Source organism: Heptranchias perlo, chromosome 22 (assembly GCF_035084215.1).
Source record: "Heptranchias perlo isolate sHepPer1 chromosome 22, sHepPer1.hap1, whole genome shotgun sequence".
NCBI lineage: Eukaryota > Metazoa > Chordata > Chondrichthyes > Hexanchiformes > Hexanchidae > Heptranchias > Heptranchias perlo.
In genome coordinates, this window is record NC_090346.1 from 19,103,696 (window position 1) to 19,122,369 (window position 18,674).

The window sequence follows — 18,674 nt, forward strand, 5'->3', positions numbered from 1 at the left end:
TCAACAGCTACCTAGCTACCTCCATCTTAAAATTCAGAAACCCTCCATCCAATGGAACATCACCATCTCAAGATCTCACTCGGGCGCTAATTGACTTCTGCAACTTTTCTTTATATTCATTCTCGGGATATGGACGTCAATAGCAAGGACAGCATTTATTGCCCATCCCTAGTTACCCTTGAGAAGGTGGTGGTGAGCCTTCTTCTTGAAGCACGTGGTGAAGGTGCTCCCACAGTGCTGTTAGGTAGGGAGTTCCAGGATTTTCACCCAGCAACAATGAAGGAACAGTGATAAATGTCCAAGTTGGGATGGTGTGTGACTTGGAGGTGATGGTAATCTAGTTGAATGTTTTGAGATGGTCGCTAACATGGTGCACAGGGGAGTCTCCAAGGCTGTTGTCTATAAGGACTTCCAAAGGCATTTGATAAGATTCCCCACGAGAGATTTGGGAGATGCTGTCAAAGAAGCCTTGGCGAGTTACTGCAGTCCTGTAGATGGTACACACTGCAGCCCCGATGCGCCGGAGGTGGAGGGAGTGGATGTTTAAGGTGGTGGATGCGCTGCTGATCAAGTGGACTGCTTTGTCCTAGATAGTCGGTGAGCGGCGGCAAAGAGCGAGACCAGAGCGGGGATAAAAACAGCGCGGAGAGAGCGAGAGTTCAGTCGGTGAGCGGCGGCAAAGAGCGAGACCAGAGCGGGGATAAAAACAGCGCGGAGAGAGCGAGAGTTCAGTCGGTGAGCGGCGGCAAAGAGCGAGACCAGAGCTTACTCTGAGAGCGAGACTCTGAGACCAGCGGCAGTTCGAGGTGACGTCACCAGTCAGAAAGTGACGCAGCACAGGGGAGGCAGCTGATTGGTGAGTAGGTTCAGGTGAGTATGTCTACCGTTTTACTGTAAGTAAAGTAATAAGAAAGGGAAGGTCTGCAGGTTTTATAGCAGGTAGTGTTTTGTTTTAGTGAACCTAGGTCCCTAGTACAGTTAACATTTTCTAATTTCAACGTAATTTAAAAGGGGTAACTAAGCTAAGACAAGTCATGGCAGCAGACCTCGCACCCGTGATATGCCCCTCCTGCAAGATGTGGGAAGTCATGGACACTACCAGTGTCCCTGCCGACCATGTGTGCAGGAAGTGTGTCCACCTGCAGCTACTGACCGGTCGTATCTCGGAGCTGGAGCTGCGGGTGGATTCACTGTGGAGCATCCGTGATGCAGAGAAACTCATGGATAGCACGTTTAGCGAGTTGGTCACACCACAGGTAAAGGGTATACAGGCAGGAAGTAAGTGGGTGACCACCAGGAAGAGTAAGAGGTGCAGGCAGGTAGTGCAGGGGTCCCCTGTGGCCATCCCCCTCTCAAACAGATATGCCACTTTGGATGCTGTTGGGGGGGATGACTTATCAGGGGAAGGCAGCAGCAGCCAACTTCCTGGCACCACGGGTGGCTCTGCTGCACAGGCTGGGAGGAAAAAGAGTGGAAGAGCTATAGTGATAGGGGACCCAATTGTAAGGGGAATAGACAGGCGTTTCTGCGGCCGCAACCGAGACTCCAGGATGGTGTGTTGCCTCCCTGGTGCAAGGATCAAGGACGTCTCGAAGCGGCTACAGAACATTTTGGAGGGGGAGGGCGAACAGCCAGCTGTCGTGGTGCACATAGGCACCAACGATATAGGTAATAAAGGGGATGAGGTCCTAAAAGCAGAATATAGGGAGTTAGGAGGTAAATTAAAAAATAGGACCTCAAGGGTAGTAATCTCAGGATTGCTGCCAGTGCCACGTGCTAGTCAGGGTAGAAATAGGAGGATATTTCAAATGAATACGTGGCTAGAGGAATGGTGCAAGGGGGAGGGATTCAAATTCCTGTGACACTGGAAATGGTTCTGGGGGAGGTGGGACCAGTACAAACTGGACGGTCTGCACCTGGGCAGGGCCGGGACCGCTGTCCTAGGAGGAGTGTTTGCTAGTGCTGTTGGGGAGGGTTTAAACTAAAGTGGCAGGGGGTTGGGAACCTGAGCAGGGAGACAGAGGAAAGCGTATCAGGAAGGGACAGAAGGTATGGAGTAATAGGTAAAGTGTTAAAAAAGAAAAAAGCAGGAACTAAGTGTCACAAAACAGATTTGAAAGTTCTTTATCTGAATGCACGTAGCATTCGTAACAAAATGGACGAGTTAACGGCACAAATAACTACGTATGGGTATGATCTTGTGGCCATTACAGAAACATGGCTGCAGGGTGACAATGACTGGGAATTAAATATGCCAGGGTATTTAACAATAAGGAAGGGCAGGCAGGAAGGAAGGGGAGGTGGGGTGGCTATGTTAATAAAGGAAGGAATCACTGTAATACAGATAAATGATATTGGGACAGAGCATCAAGATAATGAAACAGTTTGGGTAGAGATAAGGAATAATAAGGGGAAAAAAACACTAGTGGGCGTAGTATATAGGCCTCCTAATAGTTGCACCTCTGCTGGAAGAAGTATTAATCAGGAAATAGTCGGGGCATGTAATAAGGGAGCAGCTATAATTATGGGGGATTTTAACTATCATATTAACTGGACAAATCAAATTGGGCAGAGCAGCCTTGAGGAAGAGTTCATTGAGTGCATCAGGGATGGATTTCTTGAGCAGTATGAAACTGATCCTACAAGGGGGCAGGCAACCTTGGACCTAGTCCTGTGTAATGAGTCAGGATTAATTAATAATGTCCTAGTTAAGGATCCCCTTGGAATGAGTGACCACAACATGGTTGAATTCCATATCCAATTAGAGGGTGAGAAGGTTGATTCTCAAACAAGCGTACTGAGCTTGAATAAAGGAGACGATGATGGTATGAGAGCGGAATTGATTAAAGTGGACTGGGAAAATAGATTAAAGGGTAAGACGGTACATGAGCAGTGGTGTTCATTTAAGGAGTTATTTTACAACTTTCAAAATAAATATATTCCACTGAGGAAAAAAGGGTGTAAAAGAAATGACAGCCATCCATGGCTAAGTAAAGAAATCAAGGATAGTATCCGACTAAAAACAAGGACATATAAGGTAGCCAAACTTAGTGGGAGGATAGAAGATTGGGAAGTCTTCAAAAGACAGCAAAAAGTAACTAAAGGATTGATTAAGAAAGGGAAGTTAGATTATGAAAATAAATTAGCAAAACATATAAAAACAGATAGCAAGAGTTTCTATAGTTATATAAAAAGAAAAAGGGTGGCTAAGGCAAACGTAGGTCCGTTAGAGGATGAGACCGGGAAATTAATGGTGGGAAACATGGAGATGGCAAAAATGCTGAACAAATATTTTGTTTCAGTCTTTACGGTAGAGGACACTAAGAATATCCCAACACTGGACAAACAGGGGGCTCCACGGGGGGAGGAGCTAAATACGATTAAAATCACTCAGGAGATGGTACTCAGTAAAATAATGGGACTCAAAGCGGATAAATCCCCTGGACCTGATGGCTTACATCCTAGGGTCTTGAGAGAAGTGGCAGTAGGGATTGTGGATGCTTTGGTGATAGTTTTCCAAAATTCCCTGGACTCAGGAGAGGTCCCAGCAGATTGGAAAACTGCTAATGTAACACCGTTATTTAAAAAGGGTAGTAGGCAGAAGGCTGGAAATTATAGGCCAGTTAGCCTAACATCAGTGGTGGGTAAAATTTTGGAGTCTATTATTAAGGAGACAGTAACGGAACATTTAGATAAGCATAATTTAATAGGACAAAGTCAGCATGGCTTTATGAAGGGGAAGTCATGTCTGACAAATTTGCTTGAGTTCTTTGAGGATATAATGTACAGGGTGGATAAAGGGGAACCAGTGGACAAAGTGTATTTAGACTTCCAGAAGGCATTCGACAAGGTGCCACATAAAAGATTATTGCTTAAGATAAAAAATCACGGGATTGGGAGTAATATTCTGGCATGGGTGGAGGATTGGTTATCGAACAGGAGGCAGAGAGTTGGGATAAATGGTTCATTCTCGGACTGGCAACCAGTAACCAGTGGTGTTCCACAGGGGTCGGTGCTGGGTCCCCAACTCTTCACAATCTATATTAATGATTTGGAGGAGGGGACCGAGTGCAACATATCAAAATTTGCAGATGATACAAAGATGGGAGGGAAAGTAGAGAGTGAGGAGGACATAAAAAACCTGCAAGGGGATATAGACAGGCTGGGTGAGTGGGCGGAGATTTGGCAGATGCAATATAATATTGGAAAATGTGAGGTTATGCACATTGGCAGGAAAAATCAGAGAGCAAGTTATTATCTTAATGGCGAGAAACTGGAAAGTACTGCAGTACAAAGGGATCTGGGGGTCCTAGTGCAAGAAAATCAAAAAGTTAGTATGCAGGTGCAGCAGGTGATCAAGAAAGCCAACGGAATGTTGGCTTTTATTGCTAGGGGGATAGAATATAAAAACAGGGAGGTATTGCTGCAGTTATATAAGGTATTGGTGAGACCGCACCTGGAATACTGCATACAGTTTTGGTGTCCACACTTAAGAAAAGACATACTTGCTCTCGAGGCAGTACAAAGAAGGTTCACTCGGTTAATCCCAGGGATGAGGGGGTGGACATATGAAGAGAGGTTGAGTAGATTGGGACTCTACTCATTGGAGTTCAGAAGAATGAGAGGCGATCTTATTGAAACATATAAGATTGTGAAGGGGCTTGATCGGGTGGATGCGGTAAGGATGTTCCCAAAGATGGGTGAAACTAGAACTAGGGGGCATAATCTTAGAATAAGGGGTTGCTCCTTCAAAACTGAGATGAGGAGAAACTTCTTCACTCAGAGGGTGATAGGTCTGTGGAATTTGCTGCCCCAGGAAGCTGTGGAAGCTACATCATTAGATAAATTTAAAACAGAAATAGACAGTTTCCTAGAAGTAAAGGGAATTAGGGGTTACAGGGAGCGGGCAGGAAATTGGACATGAAGCTGAGCTCGGATCGGTCAATGCCCTGTGGGTGGCGGAGAGGGCCGAGGGGCTGAGTGGCCGGGTCCTGCTCCTACTTCTTGTGTTCTTTAGATTTGTGGTTGGGATCAGATCAGCCATGATCTTATTGAATGGCGGAGCAGGCTCGAGGGGCCGATTGGCCTACTCCTGCTCCTATTTCTTATGTTCTTATGTTCTTATAGTGTCGAGCCTCTTGAGTGTTGTTGCAGCTGCATCCATCCAGGAAAGTGGAGAGTATTCTATCACACTCCTGACTTATGCCTTGTAGATGGTGGAGAGTTTCTGGGAGTCAGGAGTGGAGCCACTCACCGCAGAATACCCAGCTTCTAATCTGCTGTAACAGCCACGGCATTTATGTGGCTGGTCGAGTTGAATTTCTGGTCAATGGTGACCCCCAACATCTTGATGGTGGGGGATTCAGCGATGGTAATGCCATTGAATGTCATGGGCAGGTGGATCGACTGTCTGTTGTTGGAGATGGGCATTGCTTGGCACAAATATTAATTGCCACTTATCAGCCCAAGCCTGGATGTTATCCAGGTCTTGCTGCATGTGGGCATGGACTCCTTCATTATCTGAGGAATTGCAAATGGAGCAGAATACTGCAATCATCAGCGAGCAGCCCCACTTCTGACATGATGGAAGGAAGGTTATTGATGAAGATAGTTGGGCCTAGAATGCTGCCCTGAGGATCTCCTACAGTAATATCCTGGGGTTGAGATGATTGGCTTACAACAACCACAACCATCTTCCTTTGTGCCAGGGATGACTTCAGCCACTGGAGAGCTTCCCCCTGCTCCCCGTTGACTTGAGTTTTACTAGGGCTCCTTGGTGCCACTCTCGGTCAAATGCTCCCTTGATATCAAGGACAGTCACTTTCACCTCTGGAATTCAGCTCTTTTGTCCATGTTGAGACCAAGGCTGTAATGAGGTCTGGAGCTGAGTGGTCTTGGCGGAACCCAAACTGAGTGTCGGTGAGCAGGTTATTGGTAAGTGCCACTTGATGACAACTTGCATTTATATAACACCTTTAACTTAGTAAAACGTCACAAGGTGCGTTATCAAACAAAATTTGACACTGAGCCACAAGGAGATATTAGGACAGGTGACCAAAATCTGGTAGAGGTAGCGATGCAGAGAGGTTTTGGGAGGGAATTCCAGAGCTTAGGACCTCGGCAGCTGAAGGCACAGCCGCCAATGGTGGAGCAATTAAAATCAGGGATGCGCAAGAGGCAAAAATTGGAGGAGCTCAGAGATCTCGGAGATTGTAGGGCTGGAGGAGGTTACAGAAATAGGGAGAGGCGAGGCCACGGAGTGATTTGAAAACAAGGATGAGAATTTTAAAATCAAGTTGCTCTCGGACCGGGAGCCAATGCAGGTCAGCGAGCACAGGGGTGATGGGTGAACAGGATGTGATGCAAGTTAGGATACGGGCAGCAGAGTTTTGGATGAGCTCAAGTTTATGGAGGACGGAAAATGGGAGGCTGGCCAGGAGAGCATTGGAATAGTTGCGTCTAGAGGTAACAAAGGCATGGATGAGAGTTTCAGCAGCAGATGAGCTAAGGCAGGGGTGGAGACGGGCGATGTTACAGAGGTGGAAGTAGGCGGTCTTAGTGATGGCGTGGATATGTGGGCGGAAGCTGATCTCAGGGTCAAATAGGACACCAAGATTGCGAATGGTCTGGTTCAGCCTCAGACAGTGGCCAGGGAGAGCGATGGAGTCGGTGGCTAGGGAACAGAGTTTGTGGCGGGGACCAAAGACAATGGCTTCAGTCTTCCCAATATTTAGTTGGAGGAAATTTTTGCTCATTCAGTACTGGATGTCAGACAAGCAGTGTGACCACTGGATACAGCAAAGGCTATGGGCCCCGACAACATCCCAGCTGTAGTGCTGAAGTCTTGTGCTCCAGAACTAGCTGCGCCTCAACCAAGCTGTTCCAGTACAGCTACAACACTGGCATCTACCCGACAATGTGGAAAATTGCCCAGGTATGTCCTGTCCACAAAAAGCAGGACAAATCCAATCCGGCCAATTACCGCCCCATCAGTCTACTCTCAATCATCAGCAAAGTGATGGAAGGTGTCGTCGACAGTGCTATCAAGCGGCACTTACTCACCAATAACCTGCTCACCGATGCTCAGTTTGGGTTCCGCCAGGACCACTCGGCTCCAGACCTCATTACCGCCTTGGTCCAAACATGGACAAAAGAGCTGAATTCCAGAGGTGAGGTGAGAGTGACTGCCCTTGACCGAGTGTGGCACCAAGGAGCCCTAGTAAAATTGAAGTCAATGGGAATCAGGGGGAAAACTCTCCAGTGGCTGGAGTCATACCGAGCACAAAGGAAGATGGTAGTGGTTGTTGGAGGCCAATCATCTCAGCCCCAGGGCATTGCGGCAGGAGTTCCTCAGGGCAGTGTCCTAGGCCCAACCATCTTCAGCTGCTTCATCAATGACCTTCCCTCCATCATAAGGTCAGAAATGGGGATGTTCACTGATGACTGCACAGTGTTCAGTTCCATTCGCAACCCCTCAGATAATGAAGCAGTCCGAGCCCGCATGCAGCAAGACCTGGACAACATCCAGGCTTGGGCTCATAAGTGGCAAGTAACATTCGCGCCAGATAAGTGCCAGGCAATGACCACCTCCCCTTGACATTCAACGGCATTACCATCGCCGAATCTCCCACCATCAACATCCTGGGGGTCATCATTGACCAGAAACTTAACTGGACCAGCCATATAAATACTGTGGCTACGAGAGCAGGTCAGAGGCTGAGTATTCTGCGGCGAGTGACTCACCTCCTGACTCCCCAAAGCCTTTCCACCATCTACAAGGCACAAGTCAGGAGTGTGATGGAATACTCTCCACTTGCCTGGATGAGTGCAGCTCCAACAACACTCAAGAAGCTCGACACCATCCAAGATAAAGCAGCCCGCTTGATTGGCACCCCATCCACCACCCTAAACATTCACTCCCTTCACCACCGGCGCACTGTGGCTGCAGTGTGCACCATCCACAGGATGCACTGCAGCAACTCGCCAAGGCTTCTTCGACAGCACCTCCCAAACCCGCGACCTCTACCACCTAGAAGGACAAGAGCAGCAGGCGCATGGGAACAACACCACCTGCACGTTCCCCTCCAAGTCACACACCATCCCGACTTGGAAATATATCGCCGTTCTTTCATTGTCGCTGGGTCAAAATCCTGGAACTCCCTTCCTAACAGCACTGTGGGAGAACCGTCACCACACGGACTGCAGCGGTTCAAGAAGACGGCTCACCACCACCTTCTCAAGGGCAATTAGGGATGGGCAATAAATGCTGGCCTCGCCAGCGACGCCCACATCCCATGAATGAATTTTTAAAAAATGAGAAGTATTGGAGGGGTCGAGGGAGGTGGTGGTGCGATAGAGCTGGGTGTCATCAGCGTACAGGTGGAAACTGACGACGTGTTTTTGGATGATGTCGCCAAGGGGCACAATAGAGCCTGATAGTTGTTTTAAAATCAAAATAAAGCCTTCAAGCCAATCTTAGGATAATCAGAACAGAATACAAATTGTTAATTATTTGGTAAGTTTTATTTTAAAAAGTGACCACCTTCAATAGGACAGGAATCTCTCAGACTGGTTAACATAAGAAATAGAAGCAGTAGTTGGCCATACGGCCCCTCGAGCCTGCCCCGCCATTCAATAAGATCATGGCTGATATTCAACCTCAACTCCACTTTCCCACCCAATCCCATATCCCTTGATTCCCCTAGAGTCCAAAAATCTATCAGTCTCAGCCTTGAATATACTCAACGACTGAGTATCCACAGCCCTCTGGGTTTGAGAATTCCAAACATTCACAACCCTGTGCATGAAGACATTTCTCCTCATCTCAGTCTTAAATGGCCGACCCCTTATCCTGAGACTATGCCCCCTAGTTCTAGACTCTCCAGCCAGGGGAAACAGCCTCTCAGCATCTACCCTGTCAAGCCCTCTCAGAATCTTATATGTTTCACTGAGATCACCACGCATTCTTCTAAACTCCAGAGAGTATAGGCCCATTCTACTCAATCTCTCCTCATAGGACAACCCTTTCATCCCAGAAATCAATCTAGTGAACCTTTGTTGCATCACCTTTAAGGCAAGTATACCCTTCCTTCGGTAAGGAGACCAAAACTATGCACAATACTCCAGGTGTGGTCTTAACAAAGCCCTGTACAATTGCAACAAGACTTCCTTACTCTTGTACTCCAACCCCCTTGGAATAAAGGCCAACTTACCATTTGCCTTCCTAATTGCTTGCTGTACCTGCATGTTGACTTTGTGTTTCGTGTACAAGGACATCTAAATCCCTCTGAACTCCAACATTTAATAGTTCTTCACCATTTAAAAAAAAATGTTTTTCTGTTCTTCCTACCAGAATATAAGATTCTGAGGGGGCTTGACAGGGTGGATTCTGAGAGGTTGTTTCCCCTGACTGGTGAGTCTACAACTAGGGGGCATAGTCTCAGGAAAAGGGGTCGGCCATTTAAGACCGAGATGAGGAGGAATTTCTTCACTCAGATGGTTGTGAATCTTTGGAATTCTCTGTCTCTAAGTGGGCAGTTACAGCGTGGAGACAAAATTTGTTAAGTAACAGGAAGCAGAAAGTACTTGAGGTCGAAGGTTAGCCATGATCTGATTGAATGGTGGAGCAGGCTCAAGGAGCCGGATGGCCTACTCCTACTCCAATTCCTTATGTTCTTAAGTGGTGAACTGTTGTTTTTCGGATTGGAGGGAGGTGTACAGTGATGTTCCCCAGGGGTCGGTACTAGGACCACTGCTATTCTTGATATACGTTCATGTCTTGGATTTGGGTGTACACGGCACAATTTCCAAATTTGCAGATGACACAAAACTTGGAAGTGTAGTGAACAGTAAGGAGGATAGTGATAGACTTCAAGAGGATATAGATAGGCCGGTGGCATGAGCGGACATGTGGCAGATGAAATTTAACGCAGAAAAATGCGGATACATTTTGGTAGGAAGAACGAGGAGAGGAAATATAAACTAGAGGGCACAATTCTAAATGGGGTACAGGAATACAGATCTACGGGTATATGTGGCACAATTCGTTGAAAGTGGCAGGGCAGGTTGAGAAAGCGGTTAAAAAAAAAAGGGATCCTGGGCTTTATAAATAGAGGCATAGAGTACAAAAGCAAAGAAGTCATGATAAACCTTTATAAACCACTGGTTTGACCACAACTGGTGTATTGTGTCCAGTTCTGGGCACCGCACTTTAGGAAAGATGTGAAGGCCTTAGAGAGGGTGCGGAAAAGATTTACTAGAATGATTTCAGGGATGAGGGACTTCAGTTACGTGGATAGTCTGGAGAAGCTGGGGTTGTTCTCCATGGAGCAGAGAAGGTTGAGAGGAGATTTGATAGAGGTATTTAAAATCATGAAGGGTCTAGACAGAATAGATAAACTATTCCCATTGGCGGAAGGGCCAAGAACCAAAGGTCATAGATTTAAGGTGATTGGCAAAAGAACCAAAGGTGACATGAGGAAAAACTTTTTTACGCAGCAAGTGGTTAGGATCTGGAATGCACTGCCGGCGGGTGGTGGAGGCAGATTCAATCGTGGCTTTCAAAAGGGAAGTGGATAATTACTTGAAAGGAAAAAATTTGCAGAGCTATGGGGATAGGGCGGGGGACTAGCTGGATTGCTCTTGCATAGAGCTGGCGCAGACTCAATGGGCTGTATGGCTTCTTTCCGAGCTGTAACCTTTCTGTGATTCTACCCCAGAGGGTTGTGGATGTTGAGTCATTGAGTATGTTCAAGACTGTATGGGGATCGGGCAGGAAAGTGGAGTTGAGGCCAAAGATCAGCCATGATCTTATTGAATGGCAGAGCAGGCTCGAGGGACCGTATGGCCTACTCCTGCTCCTAGTTCTAATGTTCTTATTATACTCCATCTGCCACCTTCTTGCCCACTCATTTAACCGGTCTATAACCTTTTGCAGACTCTCTGTCCTCTTCACAGCTTACTTTCTCACCTAGTTTTGTATCCTCAGCAAATTTGAATACATTACACTTGGTCCCTTCATCTAAATCATTAACATAGATTATAAATAGCTGAGGCCCTAGCACCGATCCTTATGGCACCCCACTAGCTACAGCCTACCAACCTGAAAATGACCCGTTATTTCCTACACTGTTTTCTGTCCGTTAATCAATCCTCTTTCTGTGCTAATATATTACCTTACCTCTGCTACATAGAATAAATTTAACTCTATATATATTATATATAAAAAATACTGAAGATTTGGCAAGAAGCAGATCATCACAGAGGAATTGTTTCAGAAATATCTAGTTTAGTGATTTTGTTATTTCACTGGCAGGTGAAACAAACCAACTTTACAAGGACCCAATCTTGCTTCTTTATATTCTCAAGTCCATATGGAGATTAATATGGATAAAAATGCAAAGAATTAAGAATGTTAAATGATATTACTGGTTGCAGAGACTCAATATTTTAGTGTTGATAATACTGCTCAGACAGTTCTTGCTGTTTATCTAGCACTAGGTTGTTGTTGCTAGGGAATGACTTGTTCTAGCGCTATACTGTATATGCTTTGTAGTGAAAAGGGTAAAGTCCACTATTTCTGACTATTGTACCAGTGATGTTACTAGGCTTATTTAGCAAATTGGTACCATATGCTTTAGACAAAATGAGCTTTAATGGGGTTATACACTTTATGGGTCATCGTAATTCAGACACCTCTCCTTTTCACCACTGGCAGATCTATACCCACTAGTACTCGGTGAGGGTAGCGTAATTGATTTAGTCTTCATGGATTTTAGCAAGGCTTTTGACAAGGACCCACATGGCAGATTGATCAAAAAAGTAAAGCCCCATGAAATCCAAGGCAATGTGGGAAATTGGATCCAAAATTGTCTCAGTGGCAGGAAGCAAAGGGTAATGGTCGACGGCTGTTTTTGCGACTGGAAGGCTGTTTCCAATGGGGTGCCACAGGGCTCGGTACTAGGTCCTTTGCTTTTTGTGGTATACGTTAACAATTTGGACTTAAACGTAGGGGGCATGATTAAGAAATTTGCAGATGACACAAAGATAGGCCGTGTGGTTGATAGTGAGGAGGAAAGCTATAGACTGCAGGAAGATATCAATGGACTGGTCAGATGGGCAGAAAAGTGGCAAATGGAATTCAATCCGGAGAAGTGTGAGGAAAGGCATTTGGGGAGAGCAAACAAGACAAGGGAATACACAATAAATGGGAGGATACTGAGAGGTGCAGAGGAAGCGAGGGACCTTGGAGTGCATGTCCACAGATCCCTGAAGGTAGCACGACAGGTAGATAAGGTGGTCAAAGAAGGCACATGGAATGCTTTCCTTTATTAGTCGAGGCATAGAATATAAAAGCAGGGATGTTATGCTGGAACTGTATAAAACACTAGTTAGACCGCAGCTTGAGTACTGCGCACCACATTACAGGAAAGATATGATTGCACTAGAGAGGGTACAGAGGAGATTTACGAGGATGTTGCCAGGACTGGAGAATTTTAACTATGAGGAAAGATTGGATAGTCTGGGGTTGTTTTCCTTGGAACAGAGGAGGCTGAGGGGTGATTTGATTGAGGTGTACAAAATTATGAGAGGCCGAGATAGAGTGGATAGGAAGAACCTATTTCCCTTAGCGGAGCGGTCAATAACCAGGGGGCATAGATTTAGAGTGGAAATTAGGAATTTTTTTTTCACCCAGAGGGTGGTGGGGGTCTGGAACTCACTACCTGAGAGGGTGGTAGAGGCAGAAACCTTCAACTCATTTAAAAAATACCTGAATGTGCACCTGTAGAACAATAACCTGTAGGGCTACGGACCAAATGCAGGAAAGTGGGATTAGGCTGGGTGGCTCATTTCTCAGCCTGCACGGACACGATGGGCCAAATGGCCTCCTTCTGTGCTGTAAATGTTCTATGATTCTACTCCACCCTATTGTTATAAAGCTCAAAATGTTCCTGGAGATAAATCTACAATTGTCCTGCTTGATATTAAAGTGGCCAGTGTAGTTGTGAAAAATTAATGGGTTCACCGTAATATTTTACTAAAATCCTTATGCTAATAATGTACTTATTTCCATTCCATTTACTAGGGCGCAGGGGAGGGGACATCAAAATAAAGCCTAATTCCATTACCAGAGAGAAAAAGAATCCAAACTCCACAAAGGTCTTTCATAAGGAACTTTATTGGATGTGGTACCCTCATTTATTTCACCACAGATCTGAAACTTAAAGCTCCTGATGTCTCATGAACAATGCAATGTAATAAAACATTCATTCCCATGCTCTGATTTATACAATAAAATCAACTCACTTTCAAACTGGTTAGTCACTCTCTTTCAAGTGTCGATAGGTCAAATACAATGTACATGGGCTGCTTCACCCACTTACACAACTCTTCATATGTTTTAAATAAAAAAGGACTTTCAGCTTATTTATTGGAATTCCAAAAATATGTAAAATTCAAAAAAAGAAAAGAAAGTCTTGACCTGTGTGAAATTAGAAGTTCCTATTTTCCAAAAAGGCTGGGGTAGAATAAAGCAAACTGCTGACCTCACTTTTAGATGCAGGATTCCAAAATAGAGTCCATTCAGATGTTTTTCGTAGAGGCTTCAATTAAAAAAACATTATCTAATCAAAGCATAATCTTGATCCAAGGGTAAAATTCCATCCCATTCCCATTTACTCTCATTATACACGCACACAGGCACAAAAGCAGACATACATCCTGATTCAGGCATATCATCTTTCTTGGCAAATCAGTAAAGCGTTTATCAGGATTCAATTATCTTTAAAGAAGTCACAATGGACGAGAAAGCCGGTGCAATATATTTAGTACAAGTGGTGGTATTACATTCCTCTGTATGTCATTGGTTTACGACTGTTGTAATAAAATAATTTTTCTTTGACTTTACACAAGAGATACCCTCTGAAGTGTTCTGCTGGATGTCAAAATGTCCATAGTTCGAGTTACATGATAATTTCACTATTACGTCTTATTGAAATCCTTGTGACAACACTGCAAGCTTTCCCATTTCATTCAATAGATTCTATTAGATCTAATTGCATCCAGTAGATCCCATTGCATCTATTAGATTTAATTGGAATGCTTGGTGTTATCACTAGAATTTCATTAAAGTGTAGTGGTGAGGACATGAAATTTTCATATAGCCGCACAGTGGGCATTTTAACACCCTGCATCACTAGTCACAACTAGCTGAAGAAAAATTGTTTTTGCACCAATTTCATTTAAACATCTATATTTTTAAAATTATATTAAACAGGTTGTCCAATTTGGAAACCTTTTTCTTCTCCCCCACCCACTATTTAAGTGCAACATCCACCATCAACTAGATAGTCAGACACATGGCTAGATCTAAGGTGGATCTTTTCTGTTTCTCTTTTGTGCATACTTAACATGAAAAGTCTTGACCCAATACTTTGCACATGCTCTGCACAAAGGCTTTCCTGGGAAGGGGCTTAATGGGCTGGAGCTACAACCTCCACCTCCAAATGAGAAATATACTGTGCATGGAATTTCCCACTGTTATAATGTAAATTGAATATTTCTGTAAATCCAAAGGAATTACATCATGAAAGGCACACAGAATCCTTCTGTGAACATCTGGGATAGCACCAACAATGGAACACCCTCCCCTGCCACATACACAAACAAATTAAAACTCAAACTTCACACATAGTATTAGCAGGAAATTAGAAAGCTGCAGCCTGGCAACTGCTTTCAAAGGGTTTGGTTTAATCCTCGTAACGTCTCAATTAGGTCATAGGCCTTACTAACACACTGCCAGGTATTTATTATGTATATAGAATTTTAGAAATTCTCTATAGAACTCGAGTCTTACAGAAGTCAGTTATTCATTCATTGAGGATTTTGTTTTAACTTCTCCTCTCCCCCCAATACTGTTTTGTGATACCTAAAACATCTGCTTTCTGTTGGGATAAGGCCACTTCTGTTCTCCCATAAAAACCTAGCACAGAACATGTGCAACAGCACCAGCAGAGTAGTTTAAAAATACCATCTAAAGAATTCAAGCTTGATTAGCAAAGTATAAAAACAGCAACAGCAAGGGGGAAGAAAACAAAAACAAAAAAAAACAATAGCACGCAGCTCTCGTGCTGTTGGTCATTGCCAGTTCTTGTACAACAAAGTTAGAACTACAAAAAGAACTTAACAAATCAGAGACCAAAATTAAAAATCAGTAAGTGCAGTTTAAAGTAGCTTTAAAAATGAGATTAAAATGATTCTCTTTTGCTCGGTGAAAACAAGCTCCAACAGTCATGCACTTGGATTGGATTATTGATGCTTGAACTCCTGGTTGTGTTGTGGCAGGTCTGTCAGCAGCAGAGAAAACAGTAATTGTTCTCATTGTTACAGAACAGTTGTGTGTGTGTCTCTCTCTCTCTTTCTCCCCTCAACAGTTCCACTATCTGCCTACTCCCTCCCCCCAACTGTCAGAGGAGGGTTGCATTGATGAATGTCACCGGAACTCATAGATGGGAGTGCTGTGTTCAGGGACGTGTGTCAGGTTTAAAGACTGGTACCTGTTGAACAGAAACAAAATACTTCAATCAAAATTTAAGGTTCAAACCTATACTTTTATAAATAGAAAGCAAACCAACAATTGACCTTGGTGAACTAGACTGCAGAGAGGGGAAAAATATCACCAGGGTTCTTGTTTACTATCCCTTGCCCCTGATGGAATCTTTGCATGTGTGAAGTTGGGCCAGAACAGGATTAAGCTCAGCTGCATTGTACCCCACCCACAATCAAATAGCCTGATCGTACGGTTGAGGTGCTTGCATAAAGAACGGTCCCAACTGGGTGAAGTACCCGAGGACAATCAGTGCCTATTGGAATCGCTGCCTTCACAAGGAATAGGCAGAAAAGATTTTAAAAACTGGCAGGAAGAATAGAATGAAAAACTAGTGACTCCTGTACAATATAGCAGTTGATTCACCTAGTTTAAAGTGCAGCTTCCCAAATGCTTCAGATGATTATATCTGCTCTATTGGTCAAATACTTCAATTAGCAACTAACAGCAACAGGTCATACCCCTCACGTTTATTTTATTTTTACTAACGAATCTCCAGTGTCATCGCTCGTGGTAAGTCAAAGAGTGCACTATTTTAAGAGTACAGGAACAATATATAATGTAAACAATATATTATTCTACTGCTAAACTGCAGGGACATGTCCCTTTAAGGCTATATAGTGTAACTGCTCTGCATTTTTCAAATGAATGCATCAGTTTCAGTTCAGACAGATCATAGCTCATAGATTTAGTGATGAGTAACAAACTAGAATTAGTTAACAATCTGACTATAAGGGAACATCTTGCGAATAGTGACCCTAATATGATTGAATTTGATTTTAGGTATGAGAGGGAGAAGCAAGATTTTAAAACCAAGGTTTTAAACTTAAGTAAGGCAAACTTAAAAGGGATGAGAAATGAATTGACAACAGTAAACTGGGCTGAGCTGCTAATGGGTAAGCCTACAGATAAACTGTGGGAAGATTTTGGTACAAAACCAAACCAGTACATACATGAATTGGGAGCCGAGCACAGACCTACGAGAAACCCGGGGCGCAGCTTCGGAGCAGGTAAAAAGCGAGGCCCAGGGACTAGGCCTCAATCAGGAGCCTGGATCCAGATCGAGCACGGACTTGCGAGAGACAGGGGGCAGAGCATCGGAGCAGATAAAAAGTGAGGCCCAGGGAGCGAGGAAAAAACCTAAAGTGATATCAGCACAAGGAACGGAACTGATTGGTGAGTAGCTAATTGGTGAGTAGCTGGTGAGTTTTTTTAAGTCTTTAGTTTATTTCTGGTAGTAATCTGACAAAGAGAGGCATGGCAGGCCATCGAATGCACATCCTGTGCCATGTGGGAGTTCCAGGACAACCACAGGTGCAGGAAGTGTTGCCAGCTGGTGGAGCTCAAGCTCCGGATTTCAGAGCTTGAGCAGCCGCTGGCATCACTGCAGTGCATCCGCGAGGCTGAGAGCTACGTGGAAAGCACATTTCCGGAGGTGGTCACCCTGCAGCATGAGAGTGCAGGCAGAAAGGGACTGGGTGACCGCCAGACAGACCAGGAGGACCAGGCAGGTAGTGCAAGAGACCCTTGAGTGCATCTCACTCTCTAACTGGTATACTGGTGAGGGAGGTGGTTCCTCTGGGAAGTGCAGCCAGAGAAAAGTCCACAGCACCATGGGTGGCTCAGCTGTACAGGAGGGGAGGAGAAAGGTCAGGAGAGCAATAGTGATAGGGGATTCAATAGTCAGGCATTTCAGTGGCCGCAGACACGAATCCAGGATGGTATGTTGCCTCCCTGGTGCCAGGGTCAAGGATGTCATTGAGCGGTTGCAGAACATTCTGAAGGGGTAGGGTGAACAGCCAGAGGTCGTGGTCCATATCAGTACCATGGACATGGGTAGGAAGAGGGATGTGGTCCTGCAGGAAGATATTAGGGAGTTAAGAAAGCAATTAATAAGCAGGACCATGTATAGAAATAGGAGGATAGGGCAGATGAAAATGGTGGCTGGATAGATGGTGCAGGAGGGAGAGCTTTAGATTCCTGGGGCATTGGGACCAGTTCTGGGGAAGTGGGACCCCACAGATCAGACAGGTTGCACCTCAACAGAGCTGGAACCAATGTCCTCGCAGGGAGGTTCGCTAGTGCTGTCGGGGAGGGTTTAAACTAATTTGGCAGGGGGATGGGCACCAGGATGTAGCTTTGGAAAGGAGAAACAAGGTGTACAAAGGATTGGGAGAGACAGGGAGCACCAGAGTAAGAAATAGTACAGTATTAGGGATCAGATTGAGAGAATACAAAAAGGTCTAAGATAGGTTTACAGTGCATGTGTGTAAACGCACAAAGCACAGTAAACAAGGTTGGTGAGCTGCAGGCGCAATTAGCCACACAGGAATATGATGTTGTGGTGATAACGGAGACCTAATTCAAAAAAGGGCAGGATTGGGTATTAAATGTTCCTGGAAACAAGGTGTGCAGGAAAGATAGGGAAGGAAAGAAAGGAGGAGGGGTGGCAGTATTGGTTAAGGAGAATATTGCAGTGCTGGAGAGAGAGGATGTCTTTGAGGCATCAAGGACAGAATCTATTTGGTTAGAGTTAAGAAACAACAGAGGTGCCATTACACTACTGGGGATAGTTTATAGGCCACCAACTAGTGGGAAGGATGTGGAGGAGCAAATTTGCAGGGAAATTAGAGTGGTGCCCAAACTATACAGTAGTGATAATGGGGGACTTCAACTATCCTAATATAGATATTAATAGTGTAAGGGGCAAAGAGGGGGAGGAATTTTTGAAGTGTGTTCAGAACTTTCTTGACCAGTACGTTTCCGGCCCAACGAGAAAGGAGGCATTGCAGGATCTGGTTGTGGGAAATGAGTTGGGCGAAGTGGAGCAAGTGCCAGTGGGGGAACATTTAGGGAACAGCGATCATAGTATCATAAGGTTTAGATTAGCTATGGAAAAGGACAAGGACCAATCTAAAGTAAAAATACTCAATTGGAGGAGAGCCAATTTCAATAGGATGAGAACAGATCTGGCCAGGTAAATTGGAATCAAAGATTGACAGGTAAAACTGTAAATGAACTATGGGCGGTCTTTAAAGAGGACATAGTTCGGGTACAGTCTAGGCACATT

General features: G+C 44.8%; 1 protein-coding gene across 1 annotated transcript in view; it reads right to left on the reverse strand.

Annotated features, from left to right (window-relative positions):
• Nucleotides 1-13,158: 13,158 nt before the first annotated feature.
• Nucleotides 13,159-18,674, reverse strand: part of gid4 (GID complex subunit 4 homolog) — a 55,837-nt gene continuing 50,321 nt past the window's right edge. Inside the window, exon 6 of the mRNA XM_068003097.1 lies at nucleotides 13,159-15,554. Within this exon, the coding sequence (XP_067859198.1) occupies nucleotides 15,491-15,554 (64 nt within the window). The 3' untranslated portion in view covers nucleotides 13,159-15,490. The remainder of the gene's footprint in view (nucleotides 15,555-18,674) is intronic.